Here is a 21160-nt window from a genome sequence, read left to right as displayed (position 1 = left end):
AACAGCAACTCCAGAGGTTAAATAGGAAGTTTAGGGAGCAGTGACTTCATGTCAATGGGGGAGGAACAATTCAGAAAAGGAGAGTGAGAATGGTTGCACAACTTGAAGAATGTAATCATTGTCACTGAATTGTAGATGTAGAAATTGTTGAATTGGTGTATTGCTGTGTATACTTTCAAGAATAAAAAAATAAAGTAGTAATTTAAAAAAGGTCTCTTAAAGAGTTATTACAGTAATCCAGATGGCTGGTTTGGTTTTTAGCAGATAAGATTTATAGATACACTGGATATTGGAGGGGGGCGATTTTAAGGTTTTGAGCTTGAGCTGCTATAAAGATGGAAAGGTTTACCCCCTTGTCTTTGCATTTGATGTTTCTAGGAGTTAAGAATGCTATCTTCAGAGATGTGTTGAAGAAGGCAGCAGAATTACCAAGGGTAATTTTGTAGTCGAGGTAGTATAGTGTAGAGGCTGAGTTCTTACTTTGAAACCAGACTGTTTGCAATTTAATACTGTCCTCACCAGTATTCAATCACTAGATGTTTGACTTGGGGAAATTACTAAACTTTTCTGTGCCTAGTTTCTTCTCTGTAATAGGACTGGCTTATAGTGTGTTCATACTTATAAAAGCCCTTAGTGTCTGACAGCTGAGTGCTCAGTTTATATTGACCATTCCTGTCATTGGTCACCTTTAAGCCCTTTGTCACTACTTGGGTTTTTATTGAGCTGATGCACTCAGGCATAATTTCTTGTATTACAGAAGACATACCAACTTTAACACTGCTAACTCTTTTACTTGTGGCAAGTAATACCTCGTGATGCATGGTGTCACATGACTAGGTCAAAGTTCCTTCTGACAGACATCACTGTAACAGTAATCTACCTAAACTTGAAGCAGAAATAAGCTAAATAATGAGCTAAATTTGATGGTGCACCTGTGAGGCTCCCAAGCGTACTGTGGTATAGGAGTTCATAACTGCAGCATTATAACCATGCTACTAAGTAAATTCCTATTTGGGGACATTTTAGATGATATTCTGGGGTAATGTGGTCATATGTATAAAATACTGTTCAGCATTTGTATATCATTTTGCATTTTACAAAGTGCTTTCACGTATCTGTAGTAGCCAGCTTCCAAGATGGCCTCCGGTGATCTTTGCCTTCTGGTATTAATGCACTTGTGTAGTCTTCTCCCGCAGCAAAACAGACTGTGTGACCAGTGAAGTATGGCAGAAGTGACTTTGTGTGACTTCTGAGGATGGGTCATAAAAGGCATTGCTACTTCTACCTTGCATGCTGTGGAGGAAGTCAGCCACCATATGAATTCACTCAGTCCTGTGGAGAGGCCTACATGGAAAGAACTGAAGCTTCCTGCTAATGACCAGCACCAACTTGCTAGCCATATGACTGAGCCACCTTGGGCATTTATCATCTAGCCCCAGCCAAGCCTTCATATGACTGCAGCCCCAGGTGGCATCTGATTGCAGCCTCACAAGACACTAAGAACTGTCCAGCCAAACTGCTCCTGTGTTTCTCTGTGTCAGAAGTGTGCTAGGGATTGAATTGTGTCCCCCTCCCCCCACCAAATATGTGTTGAAATCCTAACCACTGTACCTGTAGATAAGACCCTGTTTGAAAATAGGGGGTTTTCTTTTGTTATGTTAATGTCATGCCAATATAGGCTGAATCCTATACCTAATCACTTTGAGTTATAAAAAGACCAGAATAGATAAGACACACACACACACTCAGAAGACAGACACCAAGGAACACCAAGGAATGCCAAGGATTGCTGGTACACACCAGAAACTGAAGGGCTCAGAGAAGGAACTGACACAGCTGAGATCCTGATTTGGACTTTTAGTCTCCAAAACTGTGAGAAAATAAAATTCTGTTCTTTAAAACCACCTATCTGTGGTATTTGTGTCACAGCAGCACTAGGTAACCAAGTCAAAGTGATTATTGTTGTTTTAAGTTCACTCCATCAGTTTCTGTCTACAGGATCAATAATAGATTCCAAAAAAAAACAAAAAAAAAATGGTCCTGGGCTTCCTTTCACTGAAATAAAAAAACTAAGGGGTATAAAATAAAATTGTAAGTTTTGCTTTATGAAAACAGAGGTCTCTTGTCCATGACACTAAAGGTTATCTTACTAAATGTTAGAAACCTATGTGTTGTGTAATTATATATATTTATATATATATCTTAAAGCTTATAGTTATGCCTTGAACTGTAACTAACTTTTAGAAGCAGCTTGTTGAGTTTCACATAATTGTATTTAGGTGATCAGGCTCACTGAACCACTTGAAATTTGATTCTTTCAGAAAACAATTAAAGATTAATGGACAAGTCCTGTTTCCAAGACTCCAGAGGTCTTAAAGCCATGGCTCACTGATCTGTGATTGTCTTAGTACGGTTTCTATCTAAGCTTTGACAATGTTTGAGCACATACTGCTCTCTTATAAGATCTACGTATTCTGATATAATCTCAGCTGGTAACAATTTTTCTTCAAAATTCCTGATGAAATTATATATAAGTACCCTGAAAATCTTTTACTTAACTGGAGCACTGATGTACTGAGTAATGACATGTTGCCCAACTTTAAAGTTGTCTATTAAACCTGCACAGCAATCTGTTAATGGCGGTCTGAGTTATTTATTTTGACAGGGGAAAAAAGAATAATGCTAGTTAGAAAAAAAAAATGCTTTTCCAAAAACATTTTTTAAATAATAAAAAGGAATTACGAACCATATATTTTTCATGAGTTACCATTACAACTTATGTTATCAACATACTGCAAGCATCAAACCCTTATCTGATATTTGAGTTGGGCAACACTTACAGTGGGCCACAATACAGAATTTACACCAGCAGCAGTTCAACACTGGCAGGATACAGGAAAGTATAGATTAACTCACAGAATATAGAAATGTATTCAACAACAATTCTACTTTGTCTATTGCTCATGAGCTACCCTTACTATTGACTTCTTTAAGGCATATTCTAAAAATCACCAAAGGTATGTAAGAGAATTCATTTGGCTTTGTGAGGCTTTACTTTCACAATACATACCCTTGGGGCAGGAAAACCTTATTAAATTTTCACAAATTACCTTAAATAAGATAAGTATTAAGTTGATTTTATGAGGCTTTCAGAAACGTTTGAGAAAGTTACTGGTTATCAGGATTTGCACACGTGATCACATGAAAACAATAAAATAAACCAAAGAACAAGACTTTTTAACAGCCCTCAAAACTTAATAAATTACAATTTCTAGTCAAACGTTTATTCCTATGCTGTGGTCATTTTGGCCTCGATTTATTTTCCATTTTGTACTCTTTGACATTTTTTCTGAGTATAGGTTACAAACAATCTTTTGTGTTATCTCCAATCTCAGTACCAAAAAGTCACCTGTTTTACCTTGGCTATGTTCTTACCCTTTACAGTAGGATACACTTACTAAGCTAGCTATATTCCAGTAACTCTGTGAATGAAAAATGTTACAGGATCAAAAACAAATAATGGAGTAGTATTTCACTGATCCTCATCCAATCTCAGGAAAATCACTTCCCTAAAGCAGCAATTTTGCCTGATAAATTCTCTCTAAATAGAAACCAGAAAAAATGTGTAATTATAGGAAACCTCTGAAAGTTTACTAGACATCGTGTGCTTTTAATAGTTCAACACTGGTAATACTTAATAATGAAGAGTAAATTAATAGGCTAACATTTAAAAATGTATACTTTCATAAGTATAAAGTATATAAACAATTAGGTAAGCTTGTGGAGAAGCTGACCCCAATACATAGATACATAAATTAGGAGATATAAGTGTCCATCTAAATTTTCTATCTTTGATATTTTTACAGAATATTTCATTAAAGTTGTTTAATGTACAATTTCTCATTTTGGAAGTCCTTTATTGTAAAGATAATTTTTTTGTCTGATGACAAACAGCAGCCACATTGTCAGTGATTATTCTGGACCTCCACGCTGAAAAGGAAAAAAATAAAGCAATAAGATAAGGTGTTAAATTTATACAGGAAATGTTTTCATGGCCACTAAAGAAATGTGTACAGTTTTAAGCAAATGATCTTCAGATTTTTAAAAAACAATTTTAGGTTTTTCATAGTTTTGGGGTACTTGTGTCTCTTATTATAAACATAACTTCAGATCTGGAAGGAATTTAAGGTTGATCTAGATCAATGATTCTCCAATTTCTTGGTCTCAGAACCCCTTTACACTCTGAAAAATTATTGAGGACCCCAAAAAGCTTTTTTTTTTTTAAATGTGGTAATATCTGTTGATATGTACCATATTGTTCTTGTTAGGTGCCAAGTCGATTTCAAGTCATAGCGACCCCATGTGATAGAGCAGAACTGCCCTATAGGGTTTTCTTGGTTGCAATCTTTAAAGCAGATTGCCAGGTCTTTTCTTGTAGAGCTGCTGAGTGGGTTCAAACTGCCAGCCTTTTGGTTAGCAGCCAAATATGTAACCATTTGCACCACCAGGGCTCCTTATGTACCATATTAGAAATTAAGAAATTTAAAAATACTAATCCATTTACAAATAACAATAATAAATCTATTATTTAAAATAATATATTTTTGCAAAAGATAATTGTATTTTCCAAAACAAAAAAATATGAGTAACTTTTATATATTTTTTAAATCTCTTGAATATCTGCCTTAATAGAAGACAGCAGGATTTTCATATATGATTTTACATGCAAACTGTTGTAATACACTGTCTTCGTTAAAGTACATGAAGAACATCTGGCCTCAGACAGACATGTAGTTTTAGTAGCCTTTCCAAATAATTATGGGCATTCGTTGATAACTCCATCATACATGAACAGTTGTGGGTTATTAAATATTAGTTGCACTGTAGAAATCAAACCATTTTAATGAACTCTCCTCTGATCCATAGATCTGTGTTGCACCAATGGATTTTAAAGTACGAAAATTGTAATTTTTGCTAGACAGCTGAAAATTTATCATTGGCACTTTTCACTGTCATTTGGTTTCCTTGAAGTGACAGGTTTAATTTGTTCATAATTTTAAGGAAGCATCTGCCAATACCCAAGTCTGAAGAGGTACAGTTTGTCAGTCTTTATTTCAAGTAAAGATGATGTTCCATGAAAAAAGTAGCTAATTCACCTGGCAACTCCAGCAAGTGCTTTACCTTGGGACTACTTTCATACTTTAATACGTGGCAGAAATGTTATATACATACTTCCCATTTCATTATACAGAACATTAAAAAGACATGTATTCAATGATCGAAATTTAGCAAAATCAATAATTTGCAGTGCTTCATCAAGGTTACTCTTAAGTGGAACAGCTTTTTTTTTTTTTTCCTGTGTGTCAAACCAAACCCTTTGCCTTCAAGTCAGTTCCGACTCATAGTGACCCTATAGGACACAGTAGAACTGCCCCATAGGGTTTCCAAGGAGTGGCTGGTGGATTCGAACTGCCGACCTTTAAGTTAGCAGCCGAGCTCTTAACGAGGGCTCTGGTTGATGGATAGGTCTGTCTAAATGAGTGGGAAAACCTGGATTTTGGAATGTTTTGGGGAAAAAATGTACAATTTCATACAAAACTAAAGTGCCACCAAGTAGGGGTCTGCAGTTTAATGTATTGATAAGATGGATCTATAATTAGTGTCCAATTATTTACAAGTAAATGGCTGTACCTAAAATTTTTAAAAAATAATTTATCTTCTTACAAAAGGTGAACAAGCCCTGGGCCCTAGTTTTATTTATATTACTCATTTCTTACGAAAGCTTTTTTTTTTTCCTTCTAAAAAAGGAGCAAATGATAAATGATAGTTTTTGTTTGCCTACCTCCTTCTTCCACAATAATGGAGTTTGTAGAGTTTGAAATATACATTTAGGAGTTTTCAGCCAAACTCAATTCTACCACTTAAAAAACATTTTCTTGTTGAGATGTATTTTTTAAAATTTTCTTCCCCCATTACAAAAGTGATAGGTGTTCACCGTTTTTTTTTTTTAATCCAGCATTAAAGGATAATATACATTCTATCCAAGTAGAATTTAAGTCAAATCTGTTTTATTAACACAAATTCTATTAACATCTATAGGTATTTCCTTTAAACTCAGAGTACTTACTGTCAATATCACTCTTTGACAATTACATATATCTCTTCTGTTGCCTTCTATTATTATTATTATTATTATTTAAGTATTTCTGGTCTATCTTTTTGTTCCCATCTTAATTCTAAACTCTTTGAGGTGAGGCACCACATCTTATTCTCTTTTGTATCCTTTTTTATAGTACCTAGCTCACTACTTATAAATTAGTAGAAATCTATAGGGTCACTATGAGTTGGAATCAACTCAATGCCATAGGGTTTTTTTTTTTTTTAGTATACTGATAGAATTCAGTTAGAGGTTTACTGCCTTAGAGGTTTATGTTCCCAATCAGTTACCATCCATCATCTGCAACCCCTTCCTGAGCCATCATGTATTTATTGTACATACGTCAATCCAGACCCTCATTACTAATCATTATCTCCTCTTATACACACAAAGAACCCAGGTGGCACAATGGTTAAGTGATCAGCTGCTAACTGAAAGATCAGCAGTTTGAGCCTGCCGGAGGCGCTCCTTGGGAGAAAAGACCTGGCAACCTGCAGCCTAGGAAACCCTATGGGAGCAGTTCTACTGTGACATACAGGGTCGCTGTGAGTTGGAATTGACTCAAAGCACCTAATACAACTTATACACACATGTTTTCAGCCTGACATATACCTGTAATTTTACACCCAGGCTTATCTAACCCTTTCTGAATTCCCTGTGCATATATGTGCTTTAAAATTGCACAGTACGCACACTCGCACAAATTGATGCAATCTTAGCTTTCACTCTTGGGTCTCCCAAAGAGTAATGCAGCATATTTACAGCTACAGTTCTCTCACCCTTTGACACTGCCTTCACATTTGCAGCTCCAGGTTCACAATCAGAGATGCTTTGTCACCAGTTTTGCCCTCAGTGGAATATAAGAGGCCTACTGGGTTTTTAACTACTGGAGAGGAAGAATCTTGGATTGCTTGTTACCTTTGGAATTCCTGATAGTGCCTAGCACATAGTATGCAGTCAATAAATGTCTGTTAACTAAACGAATGAGGATGAATAGGAGTATGCCTAGTTCAAAATACATCTTTAATGCTGTTGCCTGTACTTCTCCTTGGAGATTCTATAGCTTTTATTTTTTAAGACACTGAATTTATTTCAACCTTATTCTCTTGTATATTTGACAATGAAAATAACTCTGTAGGCAAGAAGTAAGAAAATTCACATGCCTAAAGGGGCTAGGAAGGTAACAGATAAGCAAAGGTAGTTTGGGGAAGAGGCAGTAAATGGGAGTATATGGCTGTCTCTAAAAGGGGCACCCACCACTCAGCTTCAGGTGATTGCTGCCAGGAAGAATCATTGGCCCAGTGCTGTCAGATCTTCTGATTTTTTCCAGAAGTTAGAGTTAGTTATTTTTATGTCAGTTTTCCCCATTTTTAAATGCTGACCAATTACTCAGGTTTTTTTAAGCACTTGAGACTGAATCTAGACAGCCAGTTGGGAACTTCTGCTCTATAGCTTCTGAATGTCAATCTAATAACTACTAGTATTTCTCGGCCTCCAGTTTTGAAATTGATAAATTTATATCCCTTGCCTGGTTACACTTGAACACATTTATACCTTCATACATGTTTACAAGGGCTCTGACTGTGTCTGCTTCACAGTCCTGGCCTGACTGTCACTGTCTTACTATGGCCACACTTTGACAAGACAGTGGGAAAAGCATGTTAATCAGCAGGTGAAACTCCAAAAGTCAAAAACATTAAGGTGTTTTGCACAGTCCTATGATAAAGATCAACAACATACTTGGATAAATTCGATTTCTTCTTGAGACACAAGTTTCCTTCTGTATTTCTGAGGTAATGTTTTTATTATTTCTGCAGTGTCTGGTGGACCTTGATGCGTCAGCAAATCTGGTGATTTACTTCCCTTAGAATGCTGTGACATTGCAGGAGAGTGTGAAGGTATTCCTGCTGATCTCAAAGCTTCTGATACTGAAATGAAATAAATAAATAAATAACAACATACTCAGAGAAATTGTATGAGTGCCTTAAAATACTATGTTGTTTATCTGCTACTAAATAGTCAAGTCATTCCTGAATTATAAGTCAGTACTAGAGGTACATATTTTAGAGTAACTCAGTTGGGTGGCTGAGTTACATAAAAATATGTAGGATATATAATTTCATAAAAAGTTCATTTTAAAACAAAGAGGTAGTTTTAAGTAAGTGAATTACTAAATTTCACAAGTTTGTATAATAAAATTTCTATTTAGTGGGGTACCCATTATGGGTAACCCGCATTACTGTAAGTTTCTGCCATATAAGGTACTGGGTAAGCCCTCATAGCCCAACAGATATAGGAGTTTGCAGGTAATATAATGGGGAATAAGAAAGTTGGTAAATGTAGATGAGAACAGTTTTCTCAATTCCTTAATACTTGTTCATCACCCATATCTTAATTCTTCGATAGTAGTTACGATAAGTTAAAAGTATCCCTATAAAATTTGTCACTCTCCTCAAATTAAAGATCAAGTATCTTATAATAAAGACAGTGACAGAGGATCTGATTAAAAGGATGGGTCAGATAAAAACAGAACCCTTCCAGAATCTTCTCCCATTAATTTATAGTTCAATTACTTTATAATCAATAATTGCTAAGGACTAAGGCAATCCAAAAATATTTATGTTTGATCGGAAAGATCAATTAGTGAATGAAAGAAAAGAAGGTTGGCTGGTAGAGAAACACAGGAATGGTTATTATTCCTCATGACCTCTGCACACGTAAGCACGGGAGACTCTTAGAAGAAAGGTAGGACAAAAGTTCCTGTTACAGATTGAACTGTGTCCCCTCCCCCCAAAATATGTGTTGTAAATCCTAGCCCCCAGACCTACAGATGGATGAGATGCCATTTGGGGATAGAGTTTGCTGTTAAGGAGGCCATATCAGCGTAGGGTCTGTTTTAAACCAATCACTTTTGAGAAATGAAAGAGCCGATTAGGCACAGAAGAAAGCAAACAAGAACAGGGGAAAGACAGACCACATGGAGATCTCCAAGGAACATCAAGAAGATAGATAAGCTGAGCCAAGGATTTTCCCCCAGGGAGAACAGAGAGCCTTTCTTAGAGCTGGTACCCTGAGTTGGGACTTCTAGCCTCCTAAGCTGTGAGAGAATAAATTTCTGTTTCTTAAAGCCACCCCCTTGTATTTTTGTTATGGTAGCACTGGCAAACTAAGACAGCTCCCCTATATAAACTCAGTATTATTAAAAATTCAGACATCTGTTGAGTCACTACCTTTTTAAAATGGAGGTAATAAGTTCATTTCTACTTGCATGCTACCTAAGATACCATTTTGATTTAAGCTACAATACCTGATTACATAATGAGAGATGCTGCCTATAGTAAAATATGTGTAAATATGCACATAGACATTTAAATAAAAAAAACCTAAATAAAGTATAACTTACCACTGGGTTTAGGATTGTCAGTTCTATCAGGGAACCTTATTAATGGAGTATGTGGCTTGACTACCTAAAGGAAAAATAAAATGCATGAAAAAAGATGAAGCACTAAAATAACCCCCTAATACTATCTGTAAAAGAAATGATTTACTGAACCTCATAAATAAGATACCTTTGCTAAAACGAAATACTTAATATTGGACAAGAACTATAAATTGTATTGATCCCAACCTGGAAAGCTGGTTTATGAATTATTAACTTATTTTTCTGCTGTTCGTAACAACTCTGTACACAAGGTATTTTACTATACTATCAAATGACCTCAAAACAACCCTATCAAGATGACACAGATTTCACATTGCATGGATTATATCAGGTGTTTTTTCCCTGCTGTGTTAATCAATACCTAATTTTAGAACAAGATAAAAAGTAAATAATCATATTGAAATTTAGGTAATTAAAAAAATATTTTTTTCTGACTATAAAAGTAACACATTCTATGTTAAAAAAAATGCAGAAAAGCACAAAGAAGAAAATAAACACTATAATTCCAACACCCATATAAACCAGACTGTTAAAACATTTGATAGCCCTTTATCTTAGTCTTTTTCCTATACCCATAAAAACAGGTTATTTTTAGAATGTAGAATGTTTTTATAACAGATATTTGGAAAGTATTAACACTTTTATTCTTAAAATTCCAGATAATGCTACGTTGTTGGTTACTGCTGAGTCAACTTTGGCTCGTGGTGACCCCATGTACAACAGAACGAAACATTACCCAGTCCTGTGCCACCTTCGTGCTTGAGCCCACTGTTGCAGCCACTGGATTTTAAGTGCCTTCCAATCTCACGCTCCAGCACTGTATCAGGTAATCTTTGCTTGTGATCCATGGGATTTTCACTGGCTAATTTTCAGAAATAGAGCACCAGGCCTTTTGTCCTAGTCTATTTTAGTCTGGAAGCTCTGCTGAAATCTGTCCACCAGGGGTGACTTTGCTGGTATTTGAAATACCAGTGGCATAACTTCCAGCATCATAGCAACATGTAAGCCATCACAGCAGAATGACAAATTGACAGATGAGTGACGGAGATAATGCTATCAAAACCAAAACCAAACCCATTGCTGTCAAGTTGATTCTGACTCATGTCAACCCCATGCTCCATAGGGCTTTCCTGACTGTAATATTAGCAGCAGCAGATAATCAGGCCTTTCTTCTGGGGTGCCTCTGGGTGGGTTTGAACTACCAACCTTTAGGTTAGTAGTCAAGTGCAAACCTTTTGAGCTACCCAGGGACCTTTAATAATGCTATAACCCCCGCTGCCGCTCAGTTGATTTTGATTCATAACAACCCTATAGAACTGCCCCCACAGGTTTCTAAAGCTGTAATCTTTATGGAAACAGACTGCCACATCTTTCTGCCCAGGAATGGCTGGTTTGAACTGCCGACTTTTCAGTTAGCAGCCAAACGCTTAACCACAGTGCCACCAGTTAAGCTCCAATAATGCTAACAAACCAAAAACCTAAACTCTTTGCCATACAGTCAATTCCAACTCAGTGACCCTATAGCAGAGTAGAGCTGCCCCACAGGGTTTCCAAGGAACAGCTGGTGGATTCGAACTGCCAACCTTTTGGTTAGTAGCCATAATCTTAACTACTGCGCCACCAGGGCTCCACAATAACGCTAAAGAGAACCTTAAACGGACCCATCAGTGTGAAATCCCCTGAATATACAATGCTAAGAATCTAATAAACCAAGTACTATTTCTAACAAAAGTAATCTATAAATTGCTGTGTAACTGAAGAAATTGAGGTGTGTGTGTTTATCTGCCATATATTTGTACATATACACATATATATTTTATATGGGCACAGAGTAAACAGGCTTGTTGGGGCTGGCCTGAAAATGCACCACCATAATTCCGTTGTTGTGAGAAAATGATGGAACATACATACGGTAGTCGTCTCCCTCAGCATAAAAGCGTGCTAAAGTCTTCCATGTTCAAGACAAAACAACTCTTCCTCTAGTTAACCATAGCTTCTCTTCCATAGCCAGGCTTCTTGAAATAATGTTCTATCCTAGCTGTCACTCCCTATTAGAAAATTTTCAACAGCTTTCAGGATAAAGTTCAAAGTCTTACTTGGCACTCACAAGACCGGTCGTGATCTGACCTCTTTCTACGTCTCCAGCCTCATTTCCCACCACCTCTTATTTACCATTTACTCCACGTATTTTGAAATATTTTTCATTTCCCAAATGTACCATGCCATTCTCATCCCTGTTACATCTACAACTCATACCCTCTGTCAAGAAATCTCCCCTCCAACCCCCACTACTCTCATGTCTACCCCCTCACCTGAATACTTATCCTTTAAAACACAGCTCAAATGTCATTTCTCTCTAAGACATTTTCTCTGATTACAAAATCTAGTAGGAGGGGATCCTAGAAACAACATTCAGAGTTAGTGAGGGTTCAGAGGAGTTTGTGGCCTTTATGTTGAAGGTCAGTATGGCTAGATAGATATAAAATCCTTGTTTCAGATTTTCTTTCCTTAAATACCTTAAATATTATCCATGTGTTTCTTTTACGTAGTATTGTTGAAAACTCTGAAGACTTTCCCTTTTGAGTCTCGTTACTGTTATTCGTTTTAATCTAATGCTTTTACTAGAATATACCCACTGGTCAACCATACTGGCATGAATTTTCCCAGTACAAGGTGTAGGTTATTCTATTATATCAAAAAAGGTTTATTAAATTACAAGTTTTGGAATTTGTCCTATTTGTTTTTTCTTTTTCAGAGACTAATTATACAAAGGAGCCCTGGTAACACAGTGGTTAAGAGCACAGCTGCTAGATGAAAGGTCAATGGTTCAAAGCGAAAGATGTGGTAGTCTGCATCTGTAAAGGTTACAGCCTTGGAAACCCTATGGGGCAGTTCTACTCTGTGTTACAGGGTTGCTATGAGTTGGAATCAACTGGATGGCAAATGGATACTTAGACACAAGTTGAATCTTCTTATCTGTCATCTACTTCTATTACTTTCTCTGAATCCTTTCTGAATCCTTTAAGTCTTTCTTCATTACTCTGTGATTCTGTTTTCATTTTTCTGTTTTTTTTAATCCACTATTTTCTTTATCGAAGCACTGGTGGCACAGTGGTTAAGGGCTCAAGCTGGTAACCAAAAGGTTGGCAGTTTGAATCCACCAGCCACTCCTTGGAAACTCTATGGGGTAGCTCTACTCCATTCTATAGAAGTCGGAATTGACTCGACGGCAATGGGTTTGGTTTTGGTTGGTTTATTTTCTTAATCATAATTTCTGAGGTGAATAGCTATTGCCCATATCAGCCACAGGAGAGAAGATGGGTGATTGGCTTAATTCAGAGTTTGGGATTTACGGGTGAGGTGAAAATAAGGGTGCTGGTAAGAGAAGGGTTGAATGGACCCTGGGTCCCAGACTGGATAAGAAAAGAAGGCAGGATGGGACCAATTGACTGGAAGAAAAGGGAACAATCAAGGAAATGAAGGGCTTGATGAAACTAACTGTAGGAAGTAATTGAGGGAAGATGAGGTTATAGCTGGGGTTAGAGTTTTGAACTCAGTGAAAATTATGAGAAGAACCTTTCAGAAGTGAACAGTACACTAGAAGGAACACAGGGTGATAAATATGCACCTCAGAAATTATAATAAAAAAATAAAACAGCATGCAAAAGCTGGACAATGAATAAGGAAGACTGATGAAGAATTGATGCCTTTGAATTATGATGTTGTCCAGCTTTTAAATGCATATGAGGCTATGGAAAATACCATGGCTTGGGTGAGGCGCACCTTGGCCATCAAAGTGATATCTTTGATTTTTAACACTTTAAAGAGGTCTTTTGTGGCAGATTTGCCCAGTGCAATACATCGTTTGATTTCTTGGCTGCTGCTTCCATGGGCGTTGATTGTGGATCCAAGGAAAATTGTGGATCCAAGTAAAATGAAGTCCTTGACAACTTCGTAGCTTATATAGCCAAATCATTTCCTAAATGATAAACAGTCACCTTTCTGCTCTCACACCGGCCCAAACACATCAAGTGTATACTGCTTGGCATTCAGCAGGCCTTTAATTAAAACCTTTAACTTACCCTTCTAAAATTACTTGTGTGTAATACTCCGTAGTCCTGGCAAATTTCTCTTCTGAATGTTCTGAGATCATGCTTTGGATTTCCCATGAGTTTGTGCCACTCTGTTGAAATACTTGGTTCTTCAAGGTATGATCAGCATCTAGGTTCTAAGCTCTATGGAGACAGCATGTCTGTCTTATTGCTACTGCAGTCCTGGCACTGAGTATAGGCCTGACCCAGAAGTACTCCATAAATTTTGTAATGTTATATGTAATTATTACATAATGTTACCAAACACTGCTTTGTATTACAAATATTTGAGTACAGGTCTTTGCTCCTGTTAGAAGGGCACAGACCATTCCTATCTGCATATCTTACAGTTTTTTTTTTTGATACATCAATAATTCTTTCTTTATTATTGCTGTGACTCTACCATAATTTGTTTATCCTGCTAATGAACATTTGGATTGTTTCTGGTTTGGAGGCTATTGTGAATAAAGATACTATGAACATTCTTATACAAGTCTTTTTGTGGGCAGATGCACTCATTTCTCTTGGGTTTAAATCTCAGAGTAGAATTACTGGGTCATCAGGACCACAATAGTAGGTCATGGCCAGAGTGAGAGAGAAATGTAGAACAAAATTCAAACTCATCAATAAGACCAGCTTACTAGTCTGATAGAGACTGGTGGAATCCCCGAGACAATGGCCCTTAGTCATCCTCAAACTTGGAAATGAAATTACTCCTGGAGATTACATTATAGCCATATAAAAGCAGACCAGTGAGGAATGTACACCTCAAAAAAATCAACCATAGGAGATCTAGAGGGCAGCATTTGCCCAAAAGCAAAGTTCAGAAGAATGGTAGGGGCAAGAAAGCTGGGTGAATGGACACAGTTAACTCAAGGAGGAAAGAGGAAGAGTGCTGGCACATTTAGGGGTTTGTAACTAATGTCATGAAACAAGCTGTGTATAAATTGTTGAACGGGAAACTTTATTAGAGACTGACAGTTTTCCAAAGTGGCTATACCATTTAAGACTCCCACCAGCAATGTATGGTGCTTCATATGGTTTCAAGTACTTCATATTCTCATCACCACTTGGTATTGTCAGTCTTTTAAATCTTAATCGTTTTGGTGAGTGTGTGGTAGTAGCTCCTGGTCTAAATTTGCATTTTCCTGATGAGTAATTATGTTGGCACTTTTTCACAGGCTTGTTGCCATTTGGTATCTTCTTTTGTGCATTACCCATTCAAATCTTTTACTTATTTTTAAATTGAGTTATGTATTATGGATAACCAAAAACCCGTTGCCGTGGAGTTGATTCCAACTCATAACAATTCTACAGGATAAAGTAGAACTGCCTCTAGTGTTTCTAAGGTACAGCGGGTGTATTCGAACTGCCAAGCTCTTAATCACTGAGCCACTAGGGCTCCGTATTATGGATACTAGTCCTTTTTCAGATGTACATATTAGAGATACGTTCTCAATGTCTTCACAGAATCTTTAATTAGTAAACGTTCAGTAACTACCCACTGAAATGAATAAATGAGAATCATTTGTTGCAATGGGATCAAAGACTGGGATCTAGGATTATCATTTTGACAGACAACTTCAGGAAAAGGATTTTAAGACATATAGTTGTGCAAAAGTGCACCTGTCACTTCAAACTAAAAGTTAACCATGAACCAATACGTTTTGAGGATAAAAAAAAGATCGTGTACTTCAACCACAAAAGTGGAGGGTGTGTCCATCTACATACCAATTTTACCTCTCATTTAAGCTAAGGACCACTGCTGGAGAAGCAAAAACTCTCAGGAGTTAGTAGCTCATATGCACACTAACAAAGATCCTCCACTTGCCTATCTACAACTGAGAAAACAAAGGCTTGGAAAACCGACACTAAAACATAGACTACAGATAAACTTTAATAATATCCTTTTTTTCTCTTTTCCCGATCTGGCCGGTAGCCAGACACCTGGAGAGCTTGTGGAGAATAGTCCCCGGGTGAGGACGCAGCCCGCGGGGCCAATTCTCCGTCCACGCCCAAGTCCTTGAAGGGACACTGGGTTACAGACAGGGTCCGCTTCCTTTCTCTCGCCGCTATCTCCTTCCTTCCGATTGGCTGTACCCAGACATCACAGACAATACTACACGGCGATTGGCTACGCTACTGCAGGGCAGCCTAGCCTGTCTTCAGACTCCGAAGCGGCTAATGAGGTCCCGGTGGAGGAGAGTCCGAGAACCCCAGAGCAACTCTGTGCCTACCTGCCGAGATGCCGCATTCCGCGGCGGGGCTCGAGCCCTCAGCTCCGGACCCTGGCTCACTGCCCAGCCCAACGGGCTCAAAGGTCCAATTGTCACACACACCCGCGGGCGCCGCCGCCGGCCCTGCTCAAGGCTGCGATCACCACGCAGCCTCCTCCATAGCCTTTCCTCCCCAGCGCCGTTGCTATAGTCAGCACCATCCCTACAGCCCACGGTGCGGAAAGTCGCCCAATCTCTTTACCTGAACGACCCTGCTGGCGGACGCCATTTTGCTGCCCATCACGACCCCTGGAGTAGGGGTAGCTTCCGGGCGCTTGTGAGCCACAGATTACCAGTTGCCGACAGCCGGGGGCGGGACCTGCCTATGACGTCACGGGGAGGAGCGAGCGGGCGCAAGATTCTCTGCCGCTGTGGAGCGAGGCCCCACCCCTCTTCCCAGGCCCACGTGTTTCACTGTTGTTTCCCTTTGCTGGTGAAGGTGTCAGGTGTGCTTATTTTGCCCTTTTTTATTCATTGGCTACTCTATGGGGCAGTTCTACTCTGTCCTATAGGGTCGCTATGAGTCGGAATCGACTCGATGGCAGTGGTTTTGGGTGGGTTATTCATCGGCTTGTGAGTGATCTAGGACCATTTCCTATACAGACAGCCGGTTTACAATTTTGGTATAGTCCAAAATTCAATCTGAAACCAAGTAAGTAGTACAAGCTGTTGTTAAAGTGTGGGAGTTAATGGCTAGCTCAGAAAAAGTAAATTCTGGGTCAGTCAGTATAGGGCCACCTCATATTCTCTAGGAGCCCTGGTGGTGCAGTGGCTAAGAGCTTGGCTGCTAGCCAAAAGGTCAGTGGTTTGCACCCACCTTCAACTCTGAGGGAGAAAGATGTGGCAGCCTGCTTTCATAAAGATTGACAGCCTCAGAAACCCTATGGGGCAGTTCTGTTCTGTCCTATAGAATCGCAGTCAGTTGGATTTGAGTCAATGGCAATGGGTATTTTTAGTTTTCACATTCCCTTACTTATTGGTATTACAGTAAAACCTGCAAAAGCCAGAACCTGTGTTAGGTGGAATTTTGTCAGAGAAGGAAAACTCAAAACTAAAACAAGGTAGGATTCTTACAAAACAAGGTAGTTCATTCAAGTTCTGGCTCTCACAGGTTTCACTGTACTTGATTTCGACTTCTGTTTGTATTCTCTACCATTACTCCTGATATTTGAACTGCTGCCTCTACTTATAAGTTTGAGAGAACTCAAAAGTTCAAACTTTTTAAAAAGTTGGATTTTGAAACATAAGCTACCCATATCATTTCCCAAAAGTTATATATTAAGTCCTATGGTAAAGATGAGAAACCCAGGTGTTGCAATGGTTAAGTGCTTGGCTGCTAATCAAAAGGTCGAAGATTCAAACCACTCCAAGTGGAGAAGAACATCAAGATTTTACAGCCTAGGAAACCCTACGGAGCAGAAGCACGTCTACTCTGTCCTAATCTGTCACCACAGGGTCGCTATTAAGCCACACAATAACAACATGGCAAATATTAATGTTTATATTGTTACAATTTTTAACACATATTGTGACCATTTTAACATAACTTTGTAGGGTACACTGTTATTGCCATCAAGGCTGACTGAACCATGTCTGTCTTCTCAGGCGCCCCGGGTGGGTTCTAACTGCCAATCTTTCTGTTAGTAGTCTATCACTTAATAGTTTGCACCACCCAGGGACTCCACTGGTAATGTAGCCTTAAAAAAAAACCAAACCCATTGAGTCAATTCCAACTCATAGAAACCCTATAGGACAGGGTAGAACTGTCCCATAGGGTTTCCAAGTCTGTAGATCTTTATGAAAGCCAACTGCCACATCTTTCTCCCACAGAGCAGCTGTTGGGTTCAAACTGCGGACCTTTTGGTTAGCAGCTTATTCACTGTGCCACGAGGGCTCCTCAGTGTAGCCTTAGGCTATTGTAAATATTTAGAGTGACCAATCTGTTTTGATGCTATAAATCTGGAGAGCCTTATAGAAATACAAATTAGTGATGGGTCATTCTGCTTCCTTATGTCTTTGAAAATGTTTTCAAAGCTTGTTTTAGCAGCACATATTCTAAAGGTAGACAGATAAAGTGGGCAAAGGACGTGAACAGGCAGTCTACAGAAAAAGAAATACAAATGGCCCTTAAAAATATTAAGACATTCACCATTACTCATAATTAAAAAAAAAAAACAACTATACTGAAGTATTATTTTCATCCATCAAATTGGCCAAAATACATAACTTGGACAACATGCTCTGCAGGGAGGCTACGGTGAAAGGGGCGCTCACATACACTGTTGGGTGAGAGCGAAGATGGTATAACCTCTATGGAGGGCAACTGGTAATTTCTAAATGCATACTTTACTAATGATTTGTCCTCTTACCTGGCAGTCATATTTCTGGAAATTTATCCTACAGATACTCCCACACGTGTTTGAAATGACATAGGTACAAAATTACCTATTGCACCATTGTATTACCAAAAAATCAGAAACTTCAAGTTTTCATAAAGAAGAGATTGACTACAAAGAGAGAGAATGGCTAAATAAATATTATAGCCACACAACATAATGCTGTGTAACTATTAAAAAAAAAAAAAAAAAGGAATGCAGAAGCTCTCTCTGTATGATATGGAAAATCCTAGACAGAGATTAAATGAAAAAAGCAAGGTGTGGAAGAATGTATATAGTGTATATTAGCTTCTTACTGCTGCTATAACAAATACTACAAAGTGGGTGGTTTTAAAGAAGAGAAATTGATTTTCTTACGGTTCAGGAGGCTAGAAGTCCTAATTCAGGGCACCAGCTCTAGGGGAAGCCTCACTGTCAGCTCTTAGGGAAGATACTTTTCTCAACTTCTGCAACCTCAGCCTTCCTCAGTTCCTTGGTGATCTTCACATGGCATTTGTTTTCCCTATTTGTGCTCTTTTCACTGTGTGTAGGTGCTCCTTATGTCACTCAGGAGGGATTAGGTTTAGGACACACCCTACACTGACATGGCCTCATTAACATAACAAATAAAACCCTCTTCCCAAAAGGGATCACATCCACAGGTATAAGACCAAACCAAACTCATTTTCCTCTAGTTAATTCCGACTCATAGCGACCCTATAGGACAGAGTAGAACTGCACCATAGGATTCCAAGAAGCAGCTGGTGGATTCAAACTGCCAACCTTTTGGTTAGCAGCCGAGATCTTTAGGATTCCAACACATTATTTTGGGGGGACACAATTAAGTCCATAACAATTTGCTACATTTTAAGAAAAGGGTAAAAATAAGACAATAAATTTGTGTTTGATTATATCTGTATAAATAAAGAGGATGCTTAAGGGCGGAGGAGACTGTTAGTGCTTGCTTACCGAATATTCCCAACCTCAAGTGAAGTTAGGCTGTAGGATCACGTGACTAGTTCTGGCCAATGGATCCCGAACAAAAGTTACACTTTCAGGCTGAGGTAGTTAAAAGCCATGACCTTCTCTCTCTCTTCCCCTGTTGCAGTGACACTGGAAGCAGTGGGATCCAAATGGTATATAGCTCCAAGATGGAATGGAGTTGCTCAAGCTGGATGGGATTTTGCATAAATGAAAAATAAACCTTTATTGTGTTAAACTGAGGTTTCTGGGGTTGTTTGTTGCAGCAGGTGGGGTTAACTATCCTAATAATCAGTATTGCCAACTGGGATACTGCCGTAACAAAAACCTAGAATATATGGCATTGGCTTGGGAGTGAGGCAATTAGCAGAAAGATACCAAATCACAGAACTGTTTGCCCAACCAAATATTTTTCCTAAGATTTTCACCTGTGTTATTCCTAAAAGCTTTATCTTCTAAGTCCACGATCCATTTTGAGTTAATTTTTGTATAAGGTGTGAGACCTAGCTGGAGGTTCATTTTTTTGCCTAAGGGTACCCACTTGCTCCAGCACCATTTGTTGAAAAGGCTATGCTTACTCTATTGAACTGCTTTTGCAAACTTGTTCAAAAATCAGTTGGTTTTCTACTTCAAAAGATACCATCAAGAAAGTGAAACGACAAACCAAAGGATGAGAAAAATATTTACAAATCATATATCTGAAAAAGGTCTAATATATGGACTACTTGAATTCTTATGACTTGTTATGATTGAATTATGTCCCCCCAAAATGTGTGTCAACTTGGCTAGGCCAAGATTCCCAGTATTGTGTAGCTGTCTTCCATTTTGTGATCTGATGTAATTATTTAGGTGTTATAAATCCTAATCTCTATGATGTTAATGAGGCAGGATTAGAGGCAGTTATGTTAATGAGGTTGGACACAATCTACAAGATTAGGTTGTATCTTCAATCTCTTTTGAGATAATAAAAGAGAGAAGGGAGCAGAGCAGAGAGGGACCTCATTACCACCAAACAAGATGAGCCAGGAGCGGAGCATGTCCTTTGGACCTGAGGTCCCTATGCTGAGAACTCCTAGATCAGGGGAAGATTGATGACAAGGACCTTCCCTCAGAGCTGACAGAGTGAGAAAGCCTTCCCCTGGATCTGGCACCCTGAAATCAGACTTCTAGCCTCCTAGACTATGAGAGAATAAATTTGTCTTTGTGAAAGCCATCCACTTGTAGTATTTTTGTTACAGCAGTACTAAATAACTAAGACATGACCAATTAAAAAAGGACAAATAATCTAATGAAGATGAGTACAGAATCTGAACAGACATTTCTCCAAGGTCAATACACATGAAAAGACACTCAACACTCAATCATCATTAATCAGGGAAATGCAAATCAAAAGTAACGCATGCTATAACAAAGTCTATTAAGAAAACGTTCTACATCCCACTTTGGTGAGTGGTGTCTGGGGTCTTAAAAGCTAGCAAGTGGCCACCTAAGATCCAAACCTACCTGGAGCAAAGGAGAATGAACAACACCAAAGACACAAGAAAAATATGAGCCCAAGAGAAAGAAAAGGCCACATAAGCCAGAAACTTCATCAGCCTGAGACCGGAAGAACTAGGTGGTGCCCGGCTACCACCAATGACTGCCCTGACAGGGAACACAACAGAGAATCCCTGATGGAGCAGGAGAAAAGTGGGATGCAGACCTCAAACTCTAGTAAAAAGACCAGCTTAATGGTCTGACTGAGACTTGGGGGGACTCCAGAGGTCATGGCCCACAGACTCTCTGTTAGTCCAAATCTAAAACCATTCCTGAAGCTAACTCTTCAGAGATTAGACTGG

The 21160-nt window shown here is 38.6% G+C and overlaps 1 protein-coding gene across 1 annotated transcript; it reads right to left on the bottom strand.

Annotated features, from left to right (window-relative positions):
- Positions 1-2655: 2655 nt before the first annotated feature.
- On the bottom strand, positions 2656-16279 carry MRPS36 (mitochondrial ribosomal protein S36). The gene is made up of 4 exons (XM_049864977.1): positions 16169-16279; positions 9561-9624; positions 7898-8085; positions 2656-3990 (listed from the first exon to the last, which is right to left on the bottom strand). Exons 1-4 carry the CDS (start codon positions 16205-16207, stop codon positions 3973-3975), a joined length of 309 nt encoding a protein of 102 aa, XP_049720934.1. The 5' UTR covers positions 16208-16279; the 3' UTR covers positions 2656-3972.
- Positions 16280-21160: the final 4881 nt, after the last annotated feature.

This window comes from Elephas maximus, chromosome 2 (assembly GCF_024166365.1).
Source record: "Elephas maximus indicus isolate mEleMax1 chromosome 2, mEleMax1 primary haplotype, whole genome shotgun sequence".
Taxonomy (NCBI): domain Eukaryota; kingdom Metazoa; phylum Chordata; class Mammalia; order Proboscidea; family Elephantidae; genus Elephas; species Elephas maximus.
This window is presented reverse-complemented; position numbering and strand designations above follow the sequence as displayed.